At 43.8% G+C, this 24,396-nt stretch overlaps 1 protein-coding gene across 3 annotated transcripts; it reads right to left on the reverse strand.

Moving 5' to 3' along the window:
- Positions 1-10,139: 10,139 nt before the first annotated feature.
- On the reverse strand, positions 10,140-22,350 carry atp6v0a1a (ATPase H+ transporting V0 subunit a1a). 3 transcript variants are annotated; one of them, XM_076085444.1, is made up of 22 exons: positions 22,194-22,350; positions 20,866-21,040; positions 20,292-20,370; positions 20,065-20,162; positions 19,832-19,960; positions 19,065-19,147; positions 18,411-18,537; positions 18,237-18,319; positions 18,041-18,134; positions 16,602-16,814; positions 16,051-16,201; positions 15,633-15,772; positions 15,338-15,504; positions 15,163-15,253; positions 14,796-14,914; positions 14,472-14,688; positions 14,260-14,367; positions 14,051-14,158; positions 13,399-13,416; positions 12,828-12,945; positions 12,527-12,698; positions 10,140-11,151 (listed from the first exon to the last, which is right to left on the reverse strand). In XM_076085444.1, the coding sequence occupies exons 2-22, from the start codon at positions 20,980-20,982 to the stop codon at positions 11,058-11,060; spliced, it is 2,526 nt and encodes an 841-aa protein (XP_075941559.1). In that variant the 5' UTR covers positions 20,983-21,040; positions 22,194-22,350; the 3' UTR covers positions 10,140-11,057. The 3 variants fall into 3 exon arrangements, with proteins under 3 accessions (XP_075941559.1, XP_075941552.1, XP_075941566.1); XM_076085437.1 differs by having other exon boundaries at positions 13,399-13,443; XM_076085451.1 differs by lacking the exon at positions 13,399-13,416.
- Between the last annotated feature and the right edge of the window lie 2,046 nt (positions 22,351-24,396).

The raw sequence follows: 24,396 nt of genomic DNA on the forward strand, positions 1-24,396 counted from the left end.
TATACTTGTGTGTGTGATTTGTTTTTTTGATTTATTATTATAGCAGCATGAAATTTAACATTAGCAGCATTACTTTATTTTCCAAGCAGTTAACTTGGCTCATTATTTCTGATTTAATTCAAGGGATCAGTTACATCCAAACTGCAAAAGGGAAAAATTATGTTTCTAGATTTGGGAAACAGCAAAACAAGAACGATGACTTTAGGGATGACAATGTCAGTCTATACTAAAATATCTCAACAACTGATGGATGGATTGCTATGACATTCTACAGACATTCATGGTTCCCAGAGGATGTCTCCTATGACTTTGGCTGACTTTTACTCTCGTCCCTCCAAATATCTGCAAAACGTCTGACATGCGCATCAGGTTTTTGCTGTACTCTGTGTTAGGTGCTCATTGGCAGCCGTTAACACGCCAAACTAAATCACAACATAAGCATTATACCGGCTTAACATTTAGCATGTTGGCATTGTCACTGGGAGCATGTTAGCATGCAGATGTTGGCAGTGCCTAAGAACCGTTTCAAAGCTGCTATGCTAGCATGGTTGTGGTTGTTGAGTATAATCACGCAGATATTAGAATCATTGTGTTTTTGTTACCTGAGAATGAGCCGTTTGTATCTTCCTATGGACAGGCTCCTCTTCACAGAGCTGGCTGTCATGTTTCTACAGTAGCCTAGAACGGACAAATCAAACACTAGCTATAGAAAGGGCCGTTCCCAATTTTAACGTTTTCGCGCCGGCCACTGTACTTCTCCTACATGCTTGGCACATGGGAGAAGTTTCAGTTGGTTGCAATCTGCCACCTCACTGCTAGATGCTGACAAATCTTACACATTGCACCTTTTAAAGGACCGGCCATTGGGATTGGGCCTCTCTACAGCTCAGCCCTGCTTACGAATGGACTACAGCGAAATCCTTCTGTGCTTTATAGATTTCAAAATAGTGAATTACGGAGATAAGGAATTGCCCGGCAACATGTTTTCATGCAGAGTTCGTGCAATTTCCTAAAGGAATGCCTTCAACAAAAAAAAAAAGAATTGCTTTTTTTTCATAAACCCAAATGGTAAAGATATAAATGTTAGATAACAATGTCCTCATGGAGCCAATTCTGATTTATTTTGCATTAGCATGTCAACATTATCAGTGGACCTCTGATGGGTTGCAGTATGCATGTACAGCACGTGCTTCAATTGTACTCCCTGGTATTTAACAATCCAAAGAAAACTGAGTTTCCCCTGGGATCGTGGTTCCCAACTTTTTTACAACCATTTTTTTGTGTTATCTTTTTTTTTTAATCTATCTTTTGTATCATCCCACCACATGTTCTCACACCAAAACAAATGACCCACGTGTGGACCAGATGACATGTGAAGCATCTGCTTTTCCTCTCAGCAAGTCTATTTAGAGAAACAGAGGTATCTTAAAGAAAATAAAAGTCCTTCTCTCGGGCCAGTCTTCCATAAATATCCAGCAGACTCTCTGAACAGGAAATGCCAGCATCCTGTGAAGAGGAACACAAGAGCAATGCTTTCCACCGTAGTTCAGTCTGTCTCTCTCCCTCATGCACGCGCTCTAATGCTTGTTTACTTGTGTGTCAGGTTAAACAATATCCCTGCCCGCCAATATCCTGAATTCTTGCTTTAATGTGCGCTTCCTCCCGTGGTCGGCTCTGGGCCAGGTCAGCTCTGCTGTGGCCAATGAGGAGAAGGTGACTGCTTCCCCTAAAGAAAGTCCTGCTGCTGCATGGAGCTGAGGAATGCCAGAAATGTTCACAACTGGCCTCCTTCCTTTTTCTTTCAAACCTCATCCTTTATGCCTCTCTTCCCTTCTTATGGGGTTTGTTTTCTCAGTGAGAGGTGGTATTGTTTCCATACAGCAAACACACACACACACACACACACACACACATAAAGGTATTGAAGTGGTTGATTAAGTGCCTGTTTCTCAGAAGGACTCGGGATCAGTTGATGTGTCTTTGATATCTAAGGTGACCATTACAGGATGATTTAAGGCAGATGTGAGGCAGTTTGCGCTGTAAAAGTGCACTTGGCTCCTGCAGATCCAAACAAATACAGAGAGTATAGTCAAAAAGCTTACTGTGACATCCAGATAACCTGCTGTCAACGATCTCCGTGGAATGAAACTCAGGTCCTGCTTAATGGTTTCTGAGGGTTATCAGGCAACAGATCCTGCTTTTAAACGGCCCAGTGAGGCACATGACTTTGTAAAAATCCATTTGTCTCTCTTGAGTCTGTGTAACAACAGTCAAAACAGATAACATGAATGAAACAAACATTGGCTTTTCTTGCACTATACAAAACCTGGATGTCTGACATCTGCTGGGCTGTAAGATGTTTTATTTGCTGTATAGGTGCTCAGCAGGCGTTTCATCTCGTGCTAACCAACCAACAGGCCAGTCTGTCAGCGCCTCCGGCCACGACGCATTGATCCCTGGAGGTTTGTGAAAATCCAGAGCTGGGATCTCAAAATGTAAACTTCTTGGGAAGCTGGAAGGGCTAAACATTCTACACTGTATAGGTCAAAACCATCAGTTATACAACCAAAGATTGTTTGACAGCAGTGCGACATTTTTCCCATGACTTTTCCCATCTGTGTGCCACTGACAGCCAAGGAACACGCTAAAAAAACAGTTCCATGACTGTAATCACATATTTGCTTGTATGTAAAGCACTTTCCTTCATCATATTCAAATGTTTTTGTTATCTGACTGGACGAAGAGAGCATGTAACTTCATGACTGTGTGCGTGGCAAATAGGCCGACCCTTTGATGACACGTGAACTGGAACCCATCTGTCTTGTTATAGGGTTAGATTAGATGCAGAGGCACTTGCAGCCCATCCTTATTTTCTTGGGCCCAACCAGCGACCCGCTTCCATCACCAGATAGAAATGAAGTCTTCCCAGCTCCTCGTAGCGTTCCTCTCTCTCCGTCCGCCTGACCTCCTGCTCCGCTCGTCTCTCTCTGTCTCCTCTGTCATGTTTTTCTCTGTCCGTGTCTCTCTCAATCTCGCTATCTCTACATCTCTTTCAGTGCACCAGTTTTGTCATAAGTAGTTCCCCTCGCACCTACACAATGGGGAAATTCCTTTACGCTCAGGTTCCTGATTATACTGCGGAATGAGAGTACACTGATGTCAGAGAGCTCAAGAGAATGTGTGTGTGTGTGTGTGTGTGTCTAGTCTGAGCTCACCTTTACATTGTAGCTACAATGATCTCGATGACACAATGTACCCTAAAAACTTTCATTTCATCCCTTTGGGTTTCTGCTCAATTGCCATCCTCTCAGTCACTCTCTCCACATCAGTTCGCTCCTGCTACATTCCAGCGTTGACCTTTAAGATCTTTAAGATCCACATAAAGCCTGCACCACATGCCAGAGCTTCGGCCTCTTGACGCTGATGGATATCAGTGGCTGGTAGAAATGGACCTTAAGTGGATGACAACAGGCAAAGGATCCCAACGGTTACCTGGGATTCTGTCTCTTCGTCCCAGAACGCTATGGCAATGGTAAGACCGACCATGACAAATCAAAGGCGGCGGCTGAAGTTCTCCATGTCCGCTGACCATATGTTGACCGGTACAAACAATGGAGATTTCTTTCTTTCACGTTTTCCCAGCAATGCTTACAAGAGAAAAAAACAGAACGAGAGGGGAGAGAATTTCCAGAAACACTCGTAACCGCTGGTAATATGTTTCTCATAGTGGTGCATTCATAGCAGCGAGGGAGGCAAATGCCTTTGGTTAAGCGCAGCTATTTATTCTGTCCCTGGAAACGGTTGAAGAACAACAAAAGCATTCTCAACGAAGAGCAGCACGACCTGATGCTGCTGCCTGTTTTCCTCCGTCTGCGGTGGCTACATCCTCCCTCAACATGGGGGCACATACTGGCACACACATCGCACCCCAGAAAGCCACACAATAGGCACGCTCAGCTCGGAGAGAACTTTTCAACCCGAAAGCTGTGTGAGGAACCCAACCAAAACAAGGGACGCCGCTAAGTTGATCCTTAAAAGGTTCCATTTCAATGCGGGTAAGCTCATGGAAAGAAACAAAAACACTGCCAGTTCTGTTTGGATTTGCAGGACGCGGTGCACACGAATGCGCACTCGCATGTACTTAAATTGTAGTTGATACACACACACACACACACGCACGCCAGAGTACCCACGGTGAACTCTGCCCACTGACTCGTTACAAGCTTGGGAGGGAGTCCAGGTTTTGTTTCAGACTGACAGGGAACAGATTCTGTCGGTCTCTTTTTCCAGCGCTTGATTTTCGACCCACAGCGCTCTGCTTGTTTACTATGGTACTGGATTAGGGAGTTATTTGGAGCACGCACCTACACCCACACACACACACACACACACACACACACACACACACACACACACACACACACACACACACACAGGCAAGTACCTCCATTCAGGACTCAGGCACGTGCTTTAGGGATAAGTCTGGATAAGACTCTTTCACTCATGACAGTTCCGCTTTCTTGTGGCTCTCTACATCCATATGTGTTTGTGTTGTTGTTGCAAGTTTTGAGTTGCATTTAGTGTCAAGGAACATTATGAACATTTAATATTCAACACCAAAAATAAGAAAAAAGTCATGGATAAAGGTACTACATCCTGGTTATTCCTGCATGATGTCGCTATATTTTTATCTCATCTGGCTTCATGTATTCCACTTGTTACATGTTCACATCCTGTCTTGATTTTCATCACTTTCTATTGTATTTTTGCTTTCTTTCCAACGTAAAGTTAAAGTACTTTTTCTTCTCAGCCGTATTACTCTGCCCATTGTCCAAGTGCTTTGGTCTTTAGATCAAAATCTTCTCTTTGTAAAATCATTGAATCAAAAGAATTGTTTCCAGTTGCGAGCGAGCACGGGGATACACATGACATCCATCTCCAAGCTGGGCAACATTTCATCCTCACTTTTTAAAACTTGCAGCTGTTAAAAGCTTCTCGGGTCGGGTTTCCAGACTGTTGCGCTTCAGCCAAAGAATCTTTGTCAGCGGCGTCTGGGTCGAGATTTACGATCAAATCAGCTGGTGCTGGTCCAAAATATGCTGGATTTAACCAGGAAAAAAACATGATCTGGGGCAAACATCTCAACTGTAGAGTTGATGCGGCCGCGGTGAAACATCAAACTGCCTTGCAAAAAAATTGTGACAGCATTATATCAATTGCTGTGGTGTCTGCCTTTATCGAAAACGTGTGGTTTTCTCGCAATTTGTCCAAAGATCGGAACTCGATCTTGAACCGCATGCGGTACCTTGGTGAGATAATAAAATCACACAAGCTGACCTAGAGTGCACACATTCAATAGTGGCACAAGTACACACATACACATTGTATGTGTACACCCCACCAAAGGTGACCTTGCTCTCCCTGCCAAAAATGGACCTTAGACCCCGGGTGACGTCCTGCAGCTGCTTTGGGGTCAGGGAGGTCTGCACCGCCGTGTAGCGGTCCCTGAGTTGAGTTGAAGACGTGATGACAGCATCTTGCCATCAAGATGACTGAGGTTGTAGTTTGTCTCGGGCGACAGGTGGCGCGTGGGCTGCGTCCTCAGCAGTGCACGTTCCCCATGTGGATGTGAGTTCGTCAGTTGATGCCTCTGTGAAAGAGATTCAACTATAGACAGCAGTACCTCTGTGTGTCTGACAGGCCGTCCCTGGACATCATTGATAAATACAGACGTCAAGTCTGTAATTAATTATCATTAAGCTGCGTCCTCCAATATGTCTGCCCGTCTCTAGTTCAAAGTGTGTGCTTAAATGAGAAGAAGAAAAAGCTCAGCCATATATATAGATATATATCTATATATACAGTATGAGGTACAACAGTCTAGAGATGGTACACGATTTGAGTACTTAACTTTCATTTCTATTTATTTATGGTAGTAATAATAGTTTTTGCTGGGATAGAGCAGAGATCCAGCAACTATATGCACAACCTTGTTGTTTGCAATAAAGGCTTACCCAACAGCGATAGAGGGCAGGAGATCGAGACCAGCAAACATACTGACAGTTTGCTTTTAGTGTGACCTGAGGGTAAATGATTAGAAGGTACATAAAAGGTTCATGAACAGGTGAAACTGCTTGCCCGGCTCTGGCTCAGCTCACACATCATTGATACATCGATGGCTTATTGAAGCCTGAAGTGTTTCGTTTTTGTTTTTTTTACTGGAGATGTCTTCGTTTTCCAAGAGGGGGCAGCAGATGTTTGTGGAAGAGATAACACCAATGTTGTCGTGCCATTTTAAGTAATGTTGAATCATACATAGGAATCATAATGTTATCAAGCACTTAAATGCACTCAGTCACTAATAATCATTCAAACTCTGGACTTTACCTGCTTTCAACCAAGTGGAATAATGAAAGTGGTGCCTTACTGCACTGACTCAAATTATTATTATTACCTATTTTGCAAATGACAAATGAACTGCTGTTCATGCACTCACTTCAATTTCAATAATAATTGAATAAGGAGTTTTGGCAAAACCCTCTATTAGCAAAATGACCAAAATGCGTACTGGGTGCACAAGTTTGTGTTGTGTTGTTGCAAGTTAACAAACATTTGCATGTACGTATGCAAACATTTGCCAGTTAGCAGTAATCACAATGTACACCTGAAACTGATGTGGAACACGTTTTGACAGTATTTGATCATAAACCAAAGTAGGCCAATTGGTATAATTACAATTTTGACGAAATAAAAGCACTAGATGAAAAGTTATTTCAAACAGGAGAGACAAGTGAATGAAGAAAAGTTGTCCGATCCCCAAAGTCAGTCGGATTAATCCTCTGGGGACCATGAATATCTTTACAAGATTTCATTACAGCTAGCTGGCGCTTGTTGATTTGTCAGTATTATGATCTCTGTCAGCGTGATGGAATTTTTTGTGAGAAAGAGGAAAGTAAACATGTCCTTTTCACTGGAATTCTCCTCCAGGAATATTTCTAGGTTTCTTGGTGCCTGCATGAATTAGTGTAAAGGTCAACTGTCACATCTTTTTATGTGATTGTCACTTGATTTCTTCTTTCTCCTTGTTTTCCCTTTCTCCTGGCTTCATGTGTTATGCAACTCTCTTCCACAGAGTTATGAAGATTTGTGCATGTTTGTGTGTGTGTGTGTGTGTGTGTGTAACATTGTCATGGCTGTCAAATTGTGATATTGTCTGAAGCTTCCTGATGTAATCGGCCAAATCGGAGTGTGAAAAAAGAGTCTGGAAACAATAGCTGGGGGTCAGACAGGTCATGTGGTAATATAATCCCTTTGGTGTAGGAAGGTACAGGCCCTTTGCTTCCACTCTCCCACGCTCACCTGGGCCGTCGATTAGCCAAATGGACCAGCTTGTCAGTCACGTCTGCTTGAACAAGTTTACCTTCTGTGTCCGTCAGCAATGATGATTCCTGATGTGACAGCCTGAGGCTCTCTATTTTCAAGAGGGTTCAAGAACTAGGAGTATCATTGAGGACAGATTGTCTCAGCACTTTGAATACGGAAAAGCAAACAAACTGCACATCTTCCATTTCAATTTCTACAATACTTTATCGATATAGTTGCTCCCATCTTCCTGGGCTGTACTTCATGTTCAGCGCTAATTAGCAAAAGTTAGCATGCTAATAACAAGCTAAAAGATGGAGAACATTATAGCTTTTTAAACATCGGCATGTATGTCATTGTGAGCATGTTAGCATGCTGATGTTAGCATTTAGCTCAAAGCTGCACACAGGTAAGTAAGCGTAAGTACAGGTTTAAAGGGCTGCTAGCATATCTATAGACTCAGTGGTAGTCTCTTTTTTTGAGTGTGTGCAAAATGTCACATATTTAATGTATGTTCTGAAAATAAAATGTGTCTTCTGCACAAACAAACATTTCTGACACTACTTTTAAGTTGACTGGATGCTGGGAAAGGTGGGTCCCTGTAAACCACTGAAAAGTCACATTGGTTTCATAAACCTCATATTTCTGTATTAGTCTGTGTTTGTGTTTAAAACACGGGGTTAAATGTGGAAATCCATTTTAAACTGAACCAGCATGGGGAAAGTGCACCTTTCTTTGATCAAATTTCCCATATTCTTGTGAACGCTTTTAAGGTGATATTTATTATTATTTTGTGATTATTAACGTATTGGACAGAAATTTCTTTCTGTTTGTTCTACGCTTGTTATTGAAAAAGGATTTTGTGTCACACGATATTAATGATTTTCTCCATAACAAGAGTACCGTGGCACGAGATGTGAGCGGCTCGAAAAATGTTTTCATTTGTTTGTCTGGAAGTCCAACACTGCTTGAAAATGTGTGTGTGGGTGGAAAACAGTTGAGAAGAGAACATCAATGTTATTCCACAGCGGCAGAATGCACAGTACCTTGGAAAGAGGGGGAAAAAATCATTCTCATAAGTCCATCGTCAGTTTGTGTCATACAGCGAATCCCAATTTCATGCAGATTGATGAAACGTACGATAGTTTGTGCTCTTCAGGCTGCAGAGACTCTAAAACACACAGCATTGTTATTTCACACTCAATAAGGTTGTTGTTTGCAGTATTTCTGTACAACAACAACATTACAGTGATATTTCTGGATAATTAGTCGCCGTTGGTGTAGCTGTTTCTAACGTTGTCTAACATCCCAAACCCACGTTCCTCAGTGCCTGGATCACGAGGACACTGAGGCCTACAGCACGAGAACAGCTGCAAAAGCATCTCTCTGTTATCCCAAAGAAAAAACAAATCTACTCTAACATCACGGGAAACACAACATTCCTTGGGACAGTTTTCTGCCAAACTAAAGTGCACATAATGTTTGCCTTAGATAAAGGAGCAAAATAATAAGCTCGGTCTCGTTGGGGTTCATGCTTTGAAACGGCGGAGTAAAAGTCCCGGGAAGTGTAAACACCACAGGATTTCTTGGTCTGTTATGAAAGCTTGCTCTCACCCCTGGTTATACGTGACACGCTGGGAAATATCAAATTAAATGAGCTTGTCCCAAAAAAAAAAAAAACGTTAGATAAATAAAGAGCTCTATTATTACTTTAGGCTGTTGTGGCTAATAGCCGCCAACCCCCTCGAAAAGATATGGCAGATAGAGAACAAGATGTTCCTCATCCCAGAGAGGCTCAAGGTTTTAATCGTGAGGGTTTAGACCTCAAGAAAAGACAAAATCACAGTGGTGAAAGTATGATAGATTAAAAAAATATTATTTTGATGAGTTTTTTTGTACTTTTACTTTGAAAGCATTTCTTTTACTTGTATTAGAGTATTTCTGCTCTGTGGTATTGCTACTTTTACATAGATCTGAGTACTTCTTTCCCCACTACTGAATATAAATATGTGAAAAGGTTTAAATCTGAGAAGTTTCCTGTCGCTTTTGACGAGACTGAGAAAGTCAAACCCTTTCAACATGGGTGGAGGCACAAGTGGATACTTCTGTTTGGACTCATTACAACATGATTGCCCGTAGACGGCTAGACTGAACGAATCCAGTCCATAAAACAATGATAAGCGACATGTTAAAGAAAAGGCCCATTGTGCACAAAATACATAACTGTAAATCAAATTACAAGTGCCCCTTATGTTTCCTATTCGTCTGCCAAGCAATGGCCAGGATCATGTTTCAGGCACAAAGTTCAGCAGGTACTCAAGATAAATTCATCTGCCCCAGACAATGGTCGGTGCTTTTATTACAACTTCTAACATACCGAGGGGGAAAGCACAACACTCCGTTCTCACGGGCCACTGCAGCTGCAGAGCCTGTTCAATAGCACCACCGTGAGGAGCGATGACACATTGAAATCCTACCGTCCCTGAAGCCACCATGCAGGGAGACGGGGTTGATTGAAGCCGAACAACATTGAAAAATAAAAGAGTAGAAGTACCTCAAAGGAAGATACTTTTATCCATCTATACACTATGAATATATAAATATATATAGAGAGATTCTCAAGCCATTTTTCTGCGTAGTGAGTACCATCACCTTAGTGTAGTATTACTACTTTTACTTAAGTAAAGGCTTTGAATACTTTCCCGTCACACTTTGAATATCACCACTGTGGCAGATTGATCAGAGGAAATTACACAAAGAGGAAAAACACAACGTAATCCAGCTCTTTCCAATTTATTGACTCAGAGATGCACAATTAAAATGTGGGTGGAAAATGATTTCTCAGGATTGAGTATTATTTTAAAGTGTCAGCAGTTTGCGGTTCTTACTCCCATCTAAGTGCGACAATAACATTTTAAACTTTAACATACAAATGAACATCAGCACACTGTTGCTACAGAACGTCCATCTACGGATCCCCTTCATCCTCTCTGTGTAGACTGATAGAGAACACATCACTTAACACAAAGGACATTTATGGCAATGTTATTAGCGCGCTACGCAGGATTAAACGTCGGTGCATCTCCACCTTTAAAGCACTGACTGACATCCTGATTTAAGTGTAATTGTATTCCCTTTGGACCTCTATAGCTCTGGGTGTGAGGTCAGTGCGCAGTGTGGTAGAGGTGTCAATGCGTTGTGCAGAACAATGCAGAGAGAAAGAGAGAGACAACGTTGATACAACAACGTGGAGAGGACAGACAGGAAAGTTGTAAACCGTAAAGTGACACTTCTGTCACTTTACTCTGAATAAGCGCCAAACAACATAGTCAAGACACTTGCACAAAACACCTGGTTTATGATGGTACTGCAGCACTGCCACCAAGAGGGAACAAAGAATGCAGATTTTATAAAGGAAAGATGTGCATAAATAATAGTAAACTAAATAAAACAAAATGACTTCACTAAGACAAGACACATAACGGATTACAGATAATGCTATTTTTTCTGAGGAATGAATGAATGAATTTGTGAGTAGATAGGAAACATGTGGCAGTCTGACGGATGAGCTTGTAGAGTGTAACTCATGGAAACTGCATCTCTCACACACACACTCAAAAAAATATCACTATTCAACTTCACGCAGATTCTCAAGAGATGAGCGACATCGACTAAAGAAGACGAGTCGTCCCATCTTATTCCTCGAACCTCCCGTCCAGGATGCTTTCGAAGGTGAAGGGGAGGAACTTGAAGCCCTGGCCAACGTAAAACTTGTTTTGGAACTCCACCCTGGAAAGAAAATCAAAAAAAAGGTCCAATCAAAGCAACACAACGACCAGGAAGCCCCTCTCACGCTAACACAGGCACGTTAGTGGTGATGGCGGTCAGGTCGGGTAATGCTGAGCGCGTTAAACCCCCCCCCCCCCCCTGCTCTTCATTCCACGGTCCCGTCTACGTCCCTGCTGCCTGGACCCGGTCCCAGGGTCAGACACATAAGCCTCTTATTCCTCCTCTGGAAAATGATCAGGCTCCATTTCTAAAAAAGATCCAGCGCTAAGTGACGGCTGGATGACCTTTAAACCGAGCAGCCAGGAATACCTGCCGCTCCATAGTCTGGTCCGGTGCAGGAGGGGAGACGAGGACGGGAAAGTCGTAGAAATATTACTGCACATAAGCTTCTGCACTCAGGAACAATCCAAACTGGTGCCATTTATATTGTTAAACAAAAGAGTATTTAGACTTGAAGGTACATACAAAGTCTTCTCTGTACTGAATCATCCCCAAAATTCCCATAGACGTACTTCTATTCTTCAATTAAATAGTATATCAGTGTTAGCATCTCCAGACAGCTGAGCAATTTAAAAAAGGGTAAAGAGGCCAACTTAACTTTCCTCCACCTCTACTTTGGCAAACGTGTGACATCACAGAGTCACATGATGTCATGGTGCAGCTCACTGGAAGTAAAATATTTGGACTGGTGATTTATATTCGCTTCCCCGCATTCCAAAACTGCACCTTATTGTCTCTGAAGGGCCATTCAGTGAAAGCCGAGTCACCCGGCATTCCGGTGGATAATCATCCAAAAGGGTAATTATAGAGGAGAGTGGCGGTAACACAGGCACGCTCTGGAAATGTGCGAGCGGATTATAAAGCCTGGATGGCATTCAGCAAAGCCCGACAAAGATATTAATGAGGGGGGGACAACAAAAGGCTCATGTATGCCTCAGCAAAGAACGTTCTGCTGCCACACATAACAGCCCGACATGTTCCAACTTCTAATTGGGACACGCCCTTGTTGACACGTGTTCAACTTGACTTTTATTTACATATTTGTTTTTACCGTTTCCTAAAAACATGGTTGTCGTCTACGCTGGATTTACATGTTAAGTACAAACTGTGGCCCTTGAACTGTTCGTTTTCTATTTGTAACGCAGAGAAGAAGAAGAAGCAGGTCCTTCTTCTTGTCACTTACAAACAGAAGCACCTGTTTGCGGTTGACCTGCGGATGGCGCTGTAGAGCTGTGGTTTACGGTGCTTACAGTCAGCTGGCATTAGTAAGAGTCCTCTTTTTAAAATAGCAAATCCAGTACGCAGGAACTTAGATTAATGCTCATTTGACCAAAAAAATAAATAAATTAATAGACAAAAACAATACTCGACTCACCAGTGCAGTCGCAGTGCATGCAGGAAGGCTGACAAGCCCTCCATTATGAGAAGAATGGCAACTGTGAGAATGGCGAAGAAGAAAAAGACGATGGCCAGAACGAAGAACCCTCCAAAGCCGCCGGTAGACAAGCCGATGTGCATCACCATGGTCCACAGCACTTCTGACAACTCTGTGCGTGGGAGAGAGAGAGAGACAGAGAGAGACAGAGAGAGACAGAGACAGAGAGAGAGAGAGCACACATCTGTACATCTGTATTCAAACCTGGACATTCAAAAAAGGGAGGAAAAGTGGGACTTACGCGCGTGAGCCAGGCTGAGGGCCCAAAGCCTCAGATAGGAGGCCGTGTTGGAGATGCAGCCCAGGCAGTACTCTATGGTGTGGATGGCCTGAATGACCGCCACGTCCCCAAAGTTAAACTGCAGGATAGATACGGAACATTAAAACACTAAAATCTCTACAGAACAACATCTCTGCAAACAGGTCCTGAGGTCCACGCAGGTCTGCTTCATTGTGTGTGCACGATCATACAGCTAAAATGATAGGAAAGCCATTTGCCACAGTGGACAAGCAAAGCCTCTTAAAATTAGAAGAGACACCCGTCGTCTTAGGACCCCGTGGACCCAGAGTATCAGCTGCCCTGCTGATCCCTCATGCATATCACCATGGTATGAGGCGTCCCTGCAACCCACGCTTCAGACAAGTGACTCCCGGAACACACCGACTAACACTTACATACGCAGCAGGCAATGGTTGACAGCGTACGGAGACGACAAAGCGAGGGGCAGAAAGAGACAGAATTGCTAGACATGCACTTTGACAGGGGGGAGGGGGAGGGGGCTGGGGGGGGTCAGCGTGAGCTCCTGTCCTACCTCTTCCTCCTCTCCGGCCTTGACAGCAGGTGACAAAAGGCAGCGCTTGGTTATTGACGGCACACACACACACACACACACACACACACACACACAGATCGGCAGACAGACGAGACACACACCAGTTTAACAGAAAAGTGAGAGGAGAAATCAGTTACTCACTCAACAAGAAAAGAGGGTTAACTTTACAGGATGACAACACATTTTACAATTAAACCGGGGGGCGGGTCCATAATTCAGCACAACAGTTTACGGGTTAAAGCTCTTCAGGATTTACAACAGGCAACCCAACTGGTCTGATTTTCACAAAAAGTTTAATTAGTCTGAATATTCTACAAGCAAACTTAATAAATAAAAAAAAAAAAAAAACTATTTCTCAGTATCGTTTCCTTTGATCTTAAAGTGACAGTGCTAAACCTGTTAAACCAGTTGACCAAACCAGACCGTCATCCATAATTGATGTCTTTCGTTGCCACACTGGAAGTGGAAACATGAGGTATCGGTTTCCAACTGGAGCGACTGAATTATTCAAAAGATGTGAGGAGATCCTATAACCCTCCCCCCTCCCTCTCTCCCCAAACTGCTGGGTTGCCAGTTTTCTAGTTGTGTGAGAAAGAGGGAGAAAAGGGCATCAGGTGGAAGTCAGTGTTACCTCAGGCTCCTCCTCAGAGTGCTGGGAGAGCTGGTCATGCTGGATGATTTCAGCCTCGTCCTCAGTGGGCCCGTTGCCCACCCTGATCCCTCCAAAGCTGTCTGTGCCCTGACGTAGAAGATAAGCAGAATAACTCGATTAATAAAAAAAAAAGGGATTATAATTGAAGTGCAATGTGTTATTTCAAGTCACACCGCTGATCATCTTACCAGGTTTGTCCGCCACAAATGCTGTCTCCGCAGAACCAGAGTTTTCACTATTAACATACAGGGAACGCACGCCAGGGCGATTACCACCAAGAGCGATTGTATGACCATCTACACGGAGGAGAGAGAGAAAGAAAAGCAGGACAGTGAGGACTTGCCGAGGTTCATTTCAGGACAAAAAGGATGGATGGGTGTGACGAACAGGTGCGTCTGACCTGTCCTCTGTAGAGAGGTTTGTTGCTGGGGTCGTTGTAGTTGAAGAGGAACATGTTAATGAAGGCGATGAGGAGACTGGGAGCGTCCTTGGATATGCTCGCGTCGTACGAGAGCCACTTGTAGAAGATCAGACTGACGAGGTAGCCGAACAGACTGGCCATGAAGACGATCTCTGGGATGAATCCCAGGTAGATATTCAGCGGCTTCTTGAAATACCTGCAGAGAACCACCACCACCATTTATTTTGTTTTTTTTGCATTATTGCCAACGGTGACAAAGAAATACAAGAATTCTAAGCAGAAATGTTGGACGAAAACTCTCACAGGTGGTTGAAGAGGCCGAGAGAGACGCCAAACAGCATGTGGATGACTCCCAGGATGACGGACATCTTCATCTTGAACGAGTTCAGGAATGTCAGCTTGTTGGTGGCAATGCTCCATATCTGAGAGACAAGATGGTCAAAGATGGTGAGTGTCCAAGAACCAATCTGTTCATTGTGAGAGGCTGTCTCCTTTTAACAAAATCTAATTACAATAAACCTTATTATAGAGGGAAGCTAATGTTAGTGCCACCATTATCTTCAGCAACAAGCCATTATTTATGATTCATTTCTTAACAGATATATAATCATTTACCAAGACAAACAACAACAACAACAACAACAACAGATTACAAAAGAAGAATATTCACCGGATCGATGCCGATGGGGTACGGCCCTTTGAACACTCCGTCTATTGTCGGGTCCAACTGCAAAACTTTATTGCCTTGCAGCGTTTCGAACCTGAACAGGATGAGAGCGCCGGTCACTTTTGTGTCTCCAACTACCGCGCGGCTACAGCAGCACACCGGGGTCAACGACACTTACGTCCAGTTGGCCCCCAGCCGAGCGTCGAACATGGGCCTGACGCTCCAGCCGGAGCCGAACACGTTGAGGGACTTGGAGAAGCAGTCGTTGTAGATGATCCCGGTGTAGACGGAGAAGACTCCCATCAGCAGGATGATGTAGCGGCCCGCGAACACCATGCTGAACATCTGCCACAAAACCATCAAGGAGAGATAAGTAGGTTTCTATGAGCGTAAATCCACAGAAACTCGGCACAGCTGGATCACCAGTGAGGATGGCGTAGGGCTGATGGGATGGCCGTGACGGGGACCCGTACCTCGTTGTCGTTCTTCTGGGCCGTCAGCCGGTTCTCCCGCAGCACAAGGTACAGGGCAGCACAGGTCATGAGCACCCCGTGGCCCAGGTCACCGAACATGACCGCGAACAGGAAGGGGAAGGTGATGATGGTGTATGGCGCTGGGGACAGGGAAGTATGGAGGCAGGCGTCACATGAGGGGGAGGGGAAGGGGGGGGGGGGGGGACAGTGCAGCAGGTGAAACAACACAAGAGTGACACGATAAACGGCAATGATGACGGGTGATGAGGCAGCGTAGGCAGCATGCCTTTTAAGTTACGTTTAATGCCTCAGGCAGCTGGGTAAACTGACTTTTAAATAGAAAAACTGCTTTGACAGATACATGACAACGCTGACAGGTAATGACAGACAGAGACAAAGGTGCGACACGTGCTCTTACCTGGGTTAATCTCACGGTAGTTGCCGATTCCATAGGCGTCCACAATGTTTTGGAAGCCGGAGGTGAACTTGTTTGTCTTGTTAAAGGTAGGTGGGGTCTGCTTAGACTGCATCCTATTGAGGATGGAAGGCACGGTGGAGCCGCTCTTCTCCTAAAGCGCAGAACACAGTGTCATGCAACACAGGACTACGACACACGCTCGGTTTTTCTTTCAAAGACCTGAACTACAAGTGCAGTGCAACCGAAACTTGCGCGACGTGTATGCTGTCACCATGACCAGTTGGGATTGCACAGCTGAATAAATACACCACAGTGGATAATTTGTATTCGAGTACACACAAAAGCTTGAGTATACTGCAAACACCCCGTCTGCACTGACGTAGTTCAGACCTTTGTGCGTTTCAAACCACGGCTCTGCTGCGTTCAATACACGACCAGGTGAACTTGAGCTACTTTCTAAGAATAAAAAGGGAGGCCTTGTCTGACTGCGTTGTCAGATCTGAGCTAAACCTACTAAATGGCGAGTACTTTCCTTAAACTCAGTTACTCACCGTCCCCCTGCGCAGAGCAAACTGGATGGAGTCCATGTCAGAGACGGGACACCACACCTCAGCGATCAGACACTTCTGAGTGACGTCGATGTTGCAGAGGTTGAGGGTGTGGTAGACGGCCTTCATCTTCCTCACCTTGATGAACCACACTCGGACCGTCTTGGCTGCAGCTTGCAGGACCCGCTGCCTGTGATCCTCGGTCTGGTTCAGCACCTTCGGAGGGAGGCAACAGTAGAGGTGGCCGTTGGTCGGAATGAAATCATATATCGATATGACTGTATTAGAAGTGATATTTGTCTGACATCCGTCTCACGTCTGTCAGTTATTGCTGCCTATCTTGGCTATTTAAAAATAGATTTTGAATCTCATTGAGGCTTTTCTGGTTAATAACAAAATAAAATCTGCGGAAAGATCAACATCATCTTTACAGTTCAGTTGGCGCCAAAAATGTCGAGACAAATGTCCGCTGTGGGAGCCAGAAACACCTTTTCAGAAAAGGCTGCTAAACACAGCAAACATTCCTCATACATTCCCATTTAATAGTGTGATAAGTGAGCAGTGAGTCCCATGTTAAAGAGCAACAGGCTGTCTAATCCATTAGGTGTTCCCGAAAGAGATACAAGATATTCCCAGGTATGCTGCTGTATGACTCACATTTAAAGCAGAGTCCCATGATCAGCAAATAGCAGGATATCTAAGCTCTGCACTCTCCGCCTGTTGTCGAGAGGCTTAATGGCCCACCCATAGCCGACTGCTGTCCGAATAGTATTCCTCATTCAGCCCCTCATGCCCACGTAGCGACCAGCTAAACAAAACGATCCACATTCCCCGGACGGTGAAGCCGTGAGACTGTAACATGTGAGAGATTCACTTCTAACAGACTGCAGCGAGTACAACAAATGTGATCTCTGTGATGTGCGGGTTGTGTGCGTGTGACATGATGTGACATGATGTAAAACACCCATATGGGCAGACGTATCATCACGTGAATTTGGTGAAATTTGCAAAGCTAAAGGAAGGAGGACGCGATGATTTCTAAAGTCGTGTCGTACCTGTAGTAAAAAGAAGTTGGAGGGAAACAGATGTTATCAACGCGATTGGCAAAGCACATAGTATCTGTCATTAGAGTGACAAGAGCAGTTGTGATTGCCTTCCACATCTCATCGTGTACGTGAACTCTATGAGCAGTCACTTGTCCAACCTGAATGAAAATGTACGTCTTGTAAATCTGGCTTCGAGTCAAGACGAGAATAAACGGTTGAGCGCGAATGTGTTAGACGTCTTGTGAAATTTCCTCTACAGACGCCTTCCAGTGGATTTCTAAAGAACTCTTTTGCTGATGAGGCAGAAACAAAGAAGAGAGAAGTAACTGATTCAAGTGTATTTTTTTCCTGTGTTAAATGAGTCGACATTGTGTAGCTGTTTTCCCTTTTTTTTACCATTTGCAGGTCATCAATGCGTGCGTTCACCCCTGCCAGCATCTCTCTCCTCTCCTGGGATGTTTCTGGACACGGGTACAAGGTCGCTCTGAACCTGAAGACGGATGAAAAAGAAGCGCTTATAAAAAATTTAAAAAAGGATCCATTGGTCGAGAACACTTCCTAAAAGTGCGCTCAACGTTGGTGAGTCACGTACCCCTCGCAGATCTTCTTGACCCGATTCTTGAGCTGGTCTCCCTGGAAGAAGATGATGAAGACCGACTTGTGGACCTGGTCGCTCTGTGGGAACATCAGGACTTAATAAATCACTGAAACCGGCGTTAGCGTCCGACCCACTTTCACAAGACATCGGTGCCGAGACAGTACTGACCGTAGTCGGGTCCTCCAGAGGATCTTCAATGTCCGCCTGCCTCAGGAACACGTTTCCTCGGCAAACCCTCCACAGCATCCTCTCGAAGGTGGGAATGCGTTCCCTGCCGATGACTCCAGCCACAAATCTAGAACAGAGAGAAAGCTTCGGTCACAGTTGAATTACAGAAAAGCTATAATTATCAAATGCTAACAATGTCTCCTATTTTATTTCTATATTTCATATACCGTACATAGATCCTTTCTGATGTTTTAAAGCCTGGGTCATTGCTTCTGGAATAGGCCTTATGTGAATGATAAGCAATCTGAATTACTTGCTCGACAAAAGATTTAAAAAAAACCTCTTCTATAAGTGCCTTTCAGTGAGACCGGATGGCCATGTTTTGTGCGTCTATTCTTCGGCTCCGTCTTAAGGAAGAGCTGCTCTCAGTGAGAACACGGACTGAAATGTCTCCACTTCAATAAATCACATCTGTGAATGTGCATCGTGAGTAGATTTAAAAGGACCCGTGTTGCCTGATTAAGCTGGGCAGCCTGAGCCGGTGTGTGCGAGGTGATTGGCTGGTTGTTGTTTTTAATACACAGACGGCAGAAGTGCAGAGAACAGAAATCTCCTTCATCCTTTTGAATGAGGGAAGAGAAAAAGCAGACTCACCCCAGTCTGAGCGGAGCTATTCGGTGGGGCTCATTGGGGTCCAAGAGGGTGTTGGAATCGTCCAGTAAACTGGGATCCTCCATCTGCATGAGAGTCGGTTCATTTTCACATGAATGTTGAGATTTGGACAGGAGAACAGCAAAGAGCCAGTGTTTGTTTTTCAGCATAGACGGTGACTTTTCTCCAGTTAATGAATAAAAAGCCGTGTTTTCGGTTCAATGATTCACCTCAATTAAAGCCCACAACAACTTGTAAAAGCTGACTTAGCGTTGTGTGTCAACACAGTTTTACATGTGAAGGCAATCAAGTGGAATTGATGTTGGGCAAAGGTGGGCAGGCGAGGCTTTGCTCTGGAAAAATGAATTTTAAAAAAGTATTATACAGCAGTGGAATTACAGCTTATTAACTAATGCGACTGGCTAGTGTAAATGAGCCATGACCATGTGAGCAACTGTAAACAATCACGAGTGAACGACCTTCTGCCAGATCAAGCAGCAATAAATGCTCCATTGTGTGTGTGTGTGTGTGTGTGTGTGTGTGTGTGTGTGTGATCATAGCAGACAGCTTTTCAGCAGAATCTGAATTACACCAAAGCAAACCAGAAGTGTCTGCCTTTAGACTAAAACATTAGTAAGTAGTAGTAATATGAAATAGTTTCCCCAAGATGTATTTGGAGGTTTTAGATGTTACAACAGTGACGATTAACAATTCTAAAAATAAAAGCACAACTTCTCTTTATGAGGCCTACGTGCACAAGTCAAGCTGACCTCGTCAAAAAACTGCTGCGTGCGACGCAGGATGTGCTTGAGCTCGGTCAGCTCCAGGAAGTTCTTCTTCAGGGCTTCTTGGTTGGTGTTGATTTCCTTCAGCTCATTCTCGAGCTTCTCAAACGTGGCCTGCGTTGAGACATACAGAGGGGTCAGCAGAAGGATGCGCAGAGAGAGCTCACTGTTTATCTTTATGGGGGAGAGAGAGAGAAAGAGAGAGCGAGCGAGCTCACCTCCAGGTCGATCATGTCTCTTGGGAAAGGGACTTCCGGGTTCTCTCCTGTGTCAACCATCGGGATGTTGGCCTTCTTTATTTCTTTCTCCACGAATCCTGCGAGAAAGAAGTAACAAGGATAAAATTCTTAAAAAGTCTTGTGTGGTTAAGGAGACTGAGCAGCGGCATTTATTTCCACACAGGGCTCCGGTGATGGCAGTGGAGGACATTTGTGAGCTCACTTACTCAGTTTGCGATCCATCTCCTCACATCGTCGTACTTCATTGACAAACTTCCGTTGGAACACATTCACATCAGGATTTAGCTGCACAAAAAAATAAAAATAAAAACACGAGTGAGGGTCACGCACCAGTACATGGATGTTTACAAAGGACACACACTTACATCAGCAACCCAAGCTGCTCCAATATCAATTATTGAATGATGTGCTCAAATTCTGCTTACTTATCCATTGACTACCCTATCAATAATATAGTCTTTTATGAAGTATAATCCGATGAAATTTTTAAGATGCCACTGGTGGTGCACAGACCTACTCTGTTCCAGCCCATCCTATATTCTAGCACAAAGCTTCCCTCAGGGCTCGTCAGGAATGGGCTTCCTCATGTGTGGAATGAGCGGGTCAGCTGTGAGCACATGATGAACACGACGCTGAAGGCATGCACTTGCTCAGCGAACGTCACTGACGGGGGTCGTTTTTTTAATTTTAAAATCACCACGACGCTGACTTCAAGCATGAAAACGGCAGATAATAAAAGCAATCAGGATTCAGAAAACAGCAGAGCAACAGTAGACTTACGTCACGGAACTGCACCATCCCGATCTCGCCCAGCTCGCTGACACAACAGTAGGCGGCCTCCGACTGGAGGAAGAGCTGAGCTAGCGTCATCTCCTCACTTCTGAAGAGTTCCCCCATGTTGCTGAAGGATGGGCGCGCTCTGCACCCCTTAGAACCAAACGGGAACCTCTGGAAACTGAACATCGATATATACGGGCGATTAGTCGGCGAGACGTGAGGGATCGGAGAAGATCCACATTCTACACGTTTCTCTGCATGGCACCCTGGTGTCAAGACCACTAATGAGGGAGGCCTACGTCAGCTCGGTGTTGGTTTAGCACAAGTGTGACAAAAAGGAGAAAAATAAAAAAAATAAACCAGCTTGCCCCTCGTGCTGATCTCATGATCGGTGAAGGAATGTTGTTACACTCACAAAGTGAACCATCGCAATTAAGGAATGTAAAATTTGATGTATAATTTCCATTGTGAATACAAGTTAAAGATGAATAGTTAATCTCGTTAGAATGCGGTTTACGCAATAGTTGTCATTTGACACTAAAAGGTGAAGGTTTTCTCAGACTAGCTAACCAGCACAGCTTCTGCTGTAGAACCACCACAGGGCTTATCTGTGGATTTACAAGGCATCACGTGACCAGCAGCTCTCGTAAGCCTCACTTCTCACACTGCCTCAAAGCAAAGGGCACATCCACTGGTTCAGCGTTAACACAGAAAAACAGGTTTAAATAACACCACGAAACCTGACAAAACTAACGATTCACAGCTAAGACTATTCGTATCTGTGTCATCGATTAACAGACCGGGTATCAAACCCTTTTTGTAACCAGTTTAGCCACGTTACCCAGTCCGATAGTTACAGTTAATGGCTAACCAACATTAACACGACACTGTCACATCTAACAGGGCAGCGATCCTACAACTATTAGCATCACGTGATGCAATAATTTAGCATAGACACACAATCACAGACTGAATAATTAGCGTCAACGGTATTGACAGTTAGCAAATAGAATAGTAGCTAGTTGACGGGTGCTAGTTAGATTAGCAAGCATTAGTTAAAGTGCAATTTAAGAACACGATGACATTATACAACAGAAAAGTAATAGCAGGGGTTAATATTTACTTATTCTGACATCATGTTGTCAGTTATCTCACTTATATTACTGTTAACCTGCCTCAGTTAAAAGAGAATGTGGGGCGAAGAAGAGAGCTAACGCTAACTTAGCGCACCTGTTGATCAATATTTGACGTAGCCCACATTAATAACAACATCAACGCTGGAGGAGTTTATGTAATTAATTTGCCGTATGAATAAACAACAGTGTTCTTACTGTTAAAGCGGAGCTTCAGTCTCTCTCCTCCTTGGTTTCCTTCCTGGTTTCCTGTGCTGTTTGTTGTGGACTGGTGGTGGTCGGTACTTCACAGCTGACAGCGCCTCTTCTTCTTCTTCTTCTTCTACTGTCTTTGAGGTTTTACAGTTTCACAGCAGTTTACTGCTTCGCCGCCCCGTTACTGCCTCCTGCTGGACATAGCATTCCTTAATAATGTTGAGGGTACTTTGCTCATAAATAGACAATTTAAATTTCACTACACTACTATAATAATCAGACCATAATTAAACCTAAAAAAAAAAAAAAAAATTGAAAATGATCATTTAAAATTGTAAAGAGGAAATATAGGAATATAGGAAAAAATAGAAATATGAAAAGGGAATCAGAATTGAATATTGAAATGCATAAATGGAAGAACTTACATTATATATATATATATATATACATGCAGTATATAGATATTTTTTATTTTATTTTTTGCACTTTTTGCATTTGGCAATTTTAATTTTTTCATGGCATTTGCCATTTGGCTACGGCTAGGGCGCAGAGAAAACTAATGGACAGCAGGGGGCGCTGATACTGCCATGTTTGCAGCGCAGTATGTACGGAAAGGAAACCATGTCGAAAACCACTTTTCCAGTTATTGGCGGCATTTGTTTATAGGTAGTCAAAAATAATGGCAGCATCAAGAAGCATACTGCGGGCCGTCCCTTTCAGATTTATTTGGAATAACACTGGTGAAAATATGAACCAAGAGAGACTCAAATGGCTCAAAGCAGTGGTGGTTAACGTGAAAGCGCGGGTGATGACATTGAGTGTGTTGAAGCTGCAGCAGGAATGCGTCGCCCTCATTAGAGTGTAGCAGGTGGCTAACTTATTGGATAAATACAGTAGCCACACATCATCACAGGAAGTAAATTTCAACTGAATTATTTTTAATTGACGATATTAAGACAACAACTATATGTAACCTTGACAGCAGTTGACGTTATGCTAGCTGGTTGTAGCTCACTGGGTTGTAGTTCAACACTTTTCTGGATAAGGTCTTCCCATCCTTGTGATAGGCCTCCAATTATTGCTAAAATGTATGTTAGTAATACCGTCTATTCATTATCTAACAAATAATTTGGTGAAAATTCAATACTTAACAATGATACACACAAGCAAACAGAGTCTCTCTCTACACTTCAAGTGCCTGTGGTGCTCTATATAATATTTTGATTTCATTTTTGGGCAGTCTGATAAAGTAGATATCCACCATAGTTCCCCTGAGAGAAGTGACTGGATATGAAACAATTCACTATAGGTATTAATTAAACAAGTGGACGCTGTATTGAAGCTCAATGCCTTTGTAATGAGTGCAGTGACATCATTCATCCACCAGGTGGAGACATGGGCCGTGTTTATACATGGAAAGCTGAAGGACGGACCTTTCGATGCTGCAAATGAATACAGACGACTGGAATCAACTCACCAAACAGCAGAGGTAAGACATCATTTATGAATATGGCTGAATAAAGTGAGGTTAATTGTTTCTCTTCTCCGGCTGCTAGTTCAGTAAGTTTTGGTTGTAAAGTGATGAGACATATTGTGGGAAGTCTCAGCTTTTATAGTGCTTGCGCACAGAGGCTCCGCGAGTTGGTGCTTGGACGTGTGCGTCTAAATTTTGCTTTATAATCATGAGACCTTTAAAATCTAGATTTGAGTAAATATTTCCACCAAAATCAATATTCAACCTTTCAACCTTTGTTTCATTATAATACATTTAATACTTGAGTTCTGTCTTCCCAGGGCTTGTATAAAGGCAATAAAGTAACCATGAATATAAGATATGACTTCACACTTCTTACAATTCGTCCTCAGCATTGTAGTTTGTTTTGTCGCTTTGCCGCTCTTCTCGCTTCTTCGCGGCACATTGTGTTTGGCCGTCTCCTAGCGCTCCGTAGACTGCAACAAACAGCGCTTTTAGCATAAACGCCTCCGTGCATGCTCACAGCTTGTGAGCCATCTACAAAGGGCCCGCGCCACGCTGTCTCGCGCGAGTACAAACAAAGCTTACGAGGTGGAGTCTGGTAGAGGTATGCCTCCCTGAGCTTGGGGACAGATTGGGCGGAGCCCCCGGCAGCAGGGGGGGGCCGGGTGGAAGAAGGGAAAACTTTTGACTGGGTGGTTTCAGGGAGCAGAGGCATTTGAGTCAGGGCAC

Source organism: Anarhichas minor, unplaced genomic scaffold (assembly GCF_050575085.1).
Source record: "Anarhichas minor isolate MPS153535 unplaced genomic scaffold, ASM5057508v1 ptg000007l, whole genome shotgun sequence".
NCBI classification, from domain to species: Eukaryota; Metazoa; Chordata; class Actinopteri; order Perciformes; family Anarhichadidae; genus Anarhichas; species Anarhichas minor.

Coding starts and splice junctions, on each gene's coding strand:
- atp6v0a1a (XM_076085437.1), bottom strand. CDS start 20,982: ATGGGGGAACTCTTCAGAAGTGAGGAGATGACGCTAGCTCAGCTCTTC. Junction 19,961..20,064: donor GAGACATGATCGACCTGGAG/GTGAGCTCGCTC, acceptor GTCTCAACGCAG/GCCACGTTTGAGAAGCTCGA. Junction 16,815..18,040: donor GCATTGATGACCTGCAAATG/GTAAAAAAAAGG, acceptor CTCCCTCCGAAG/GTGCTGAACCAGACCGAGGA.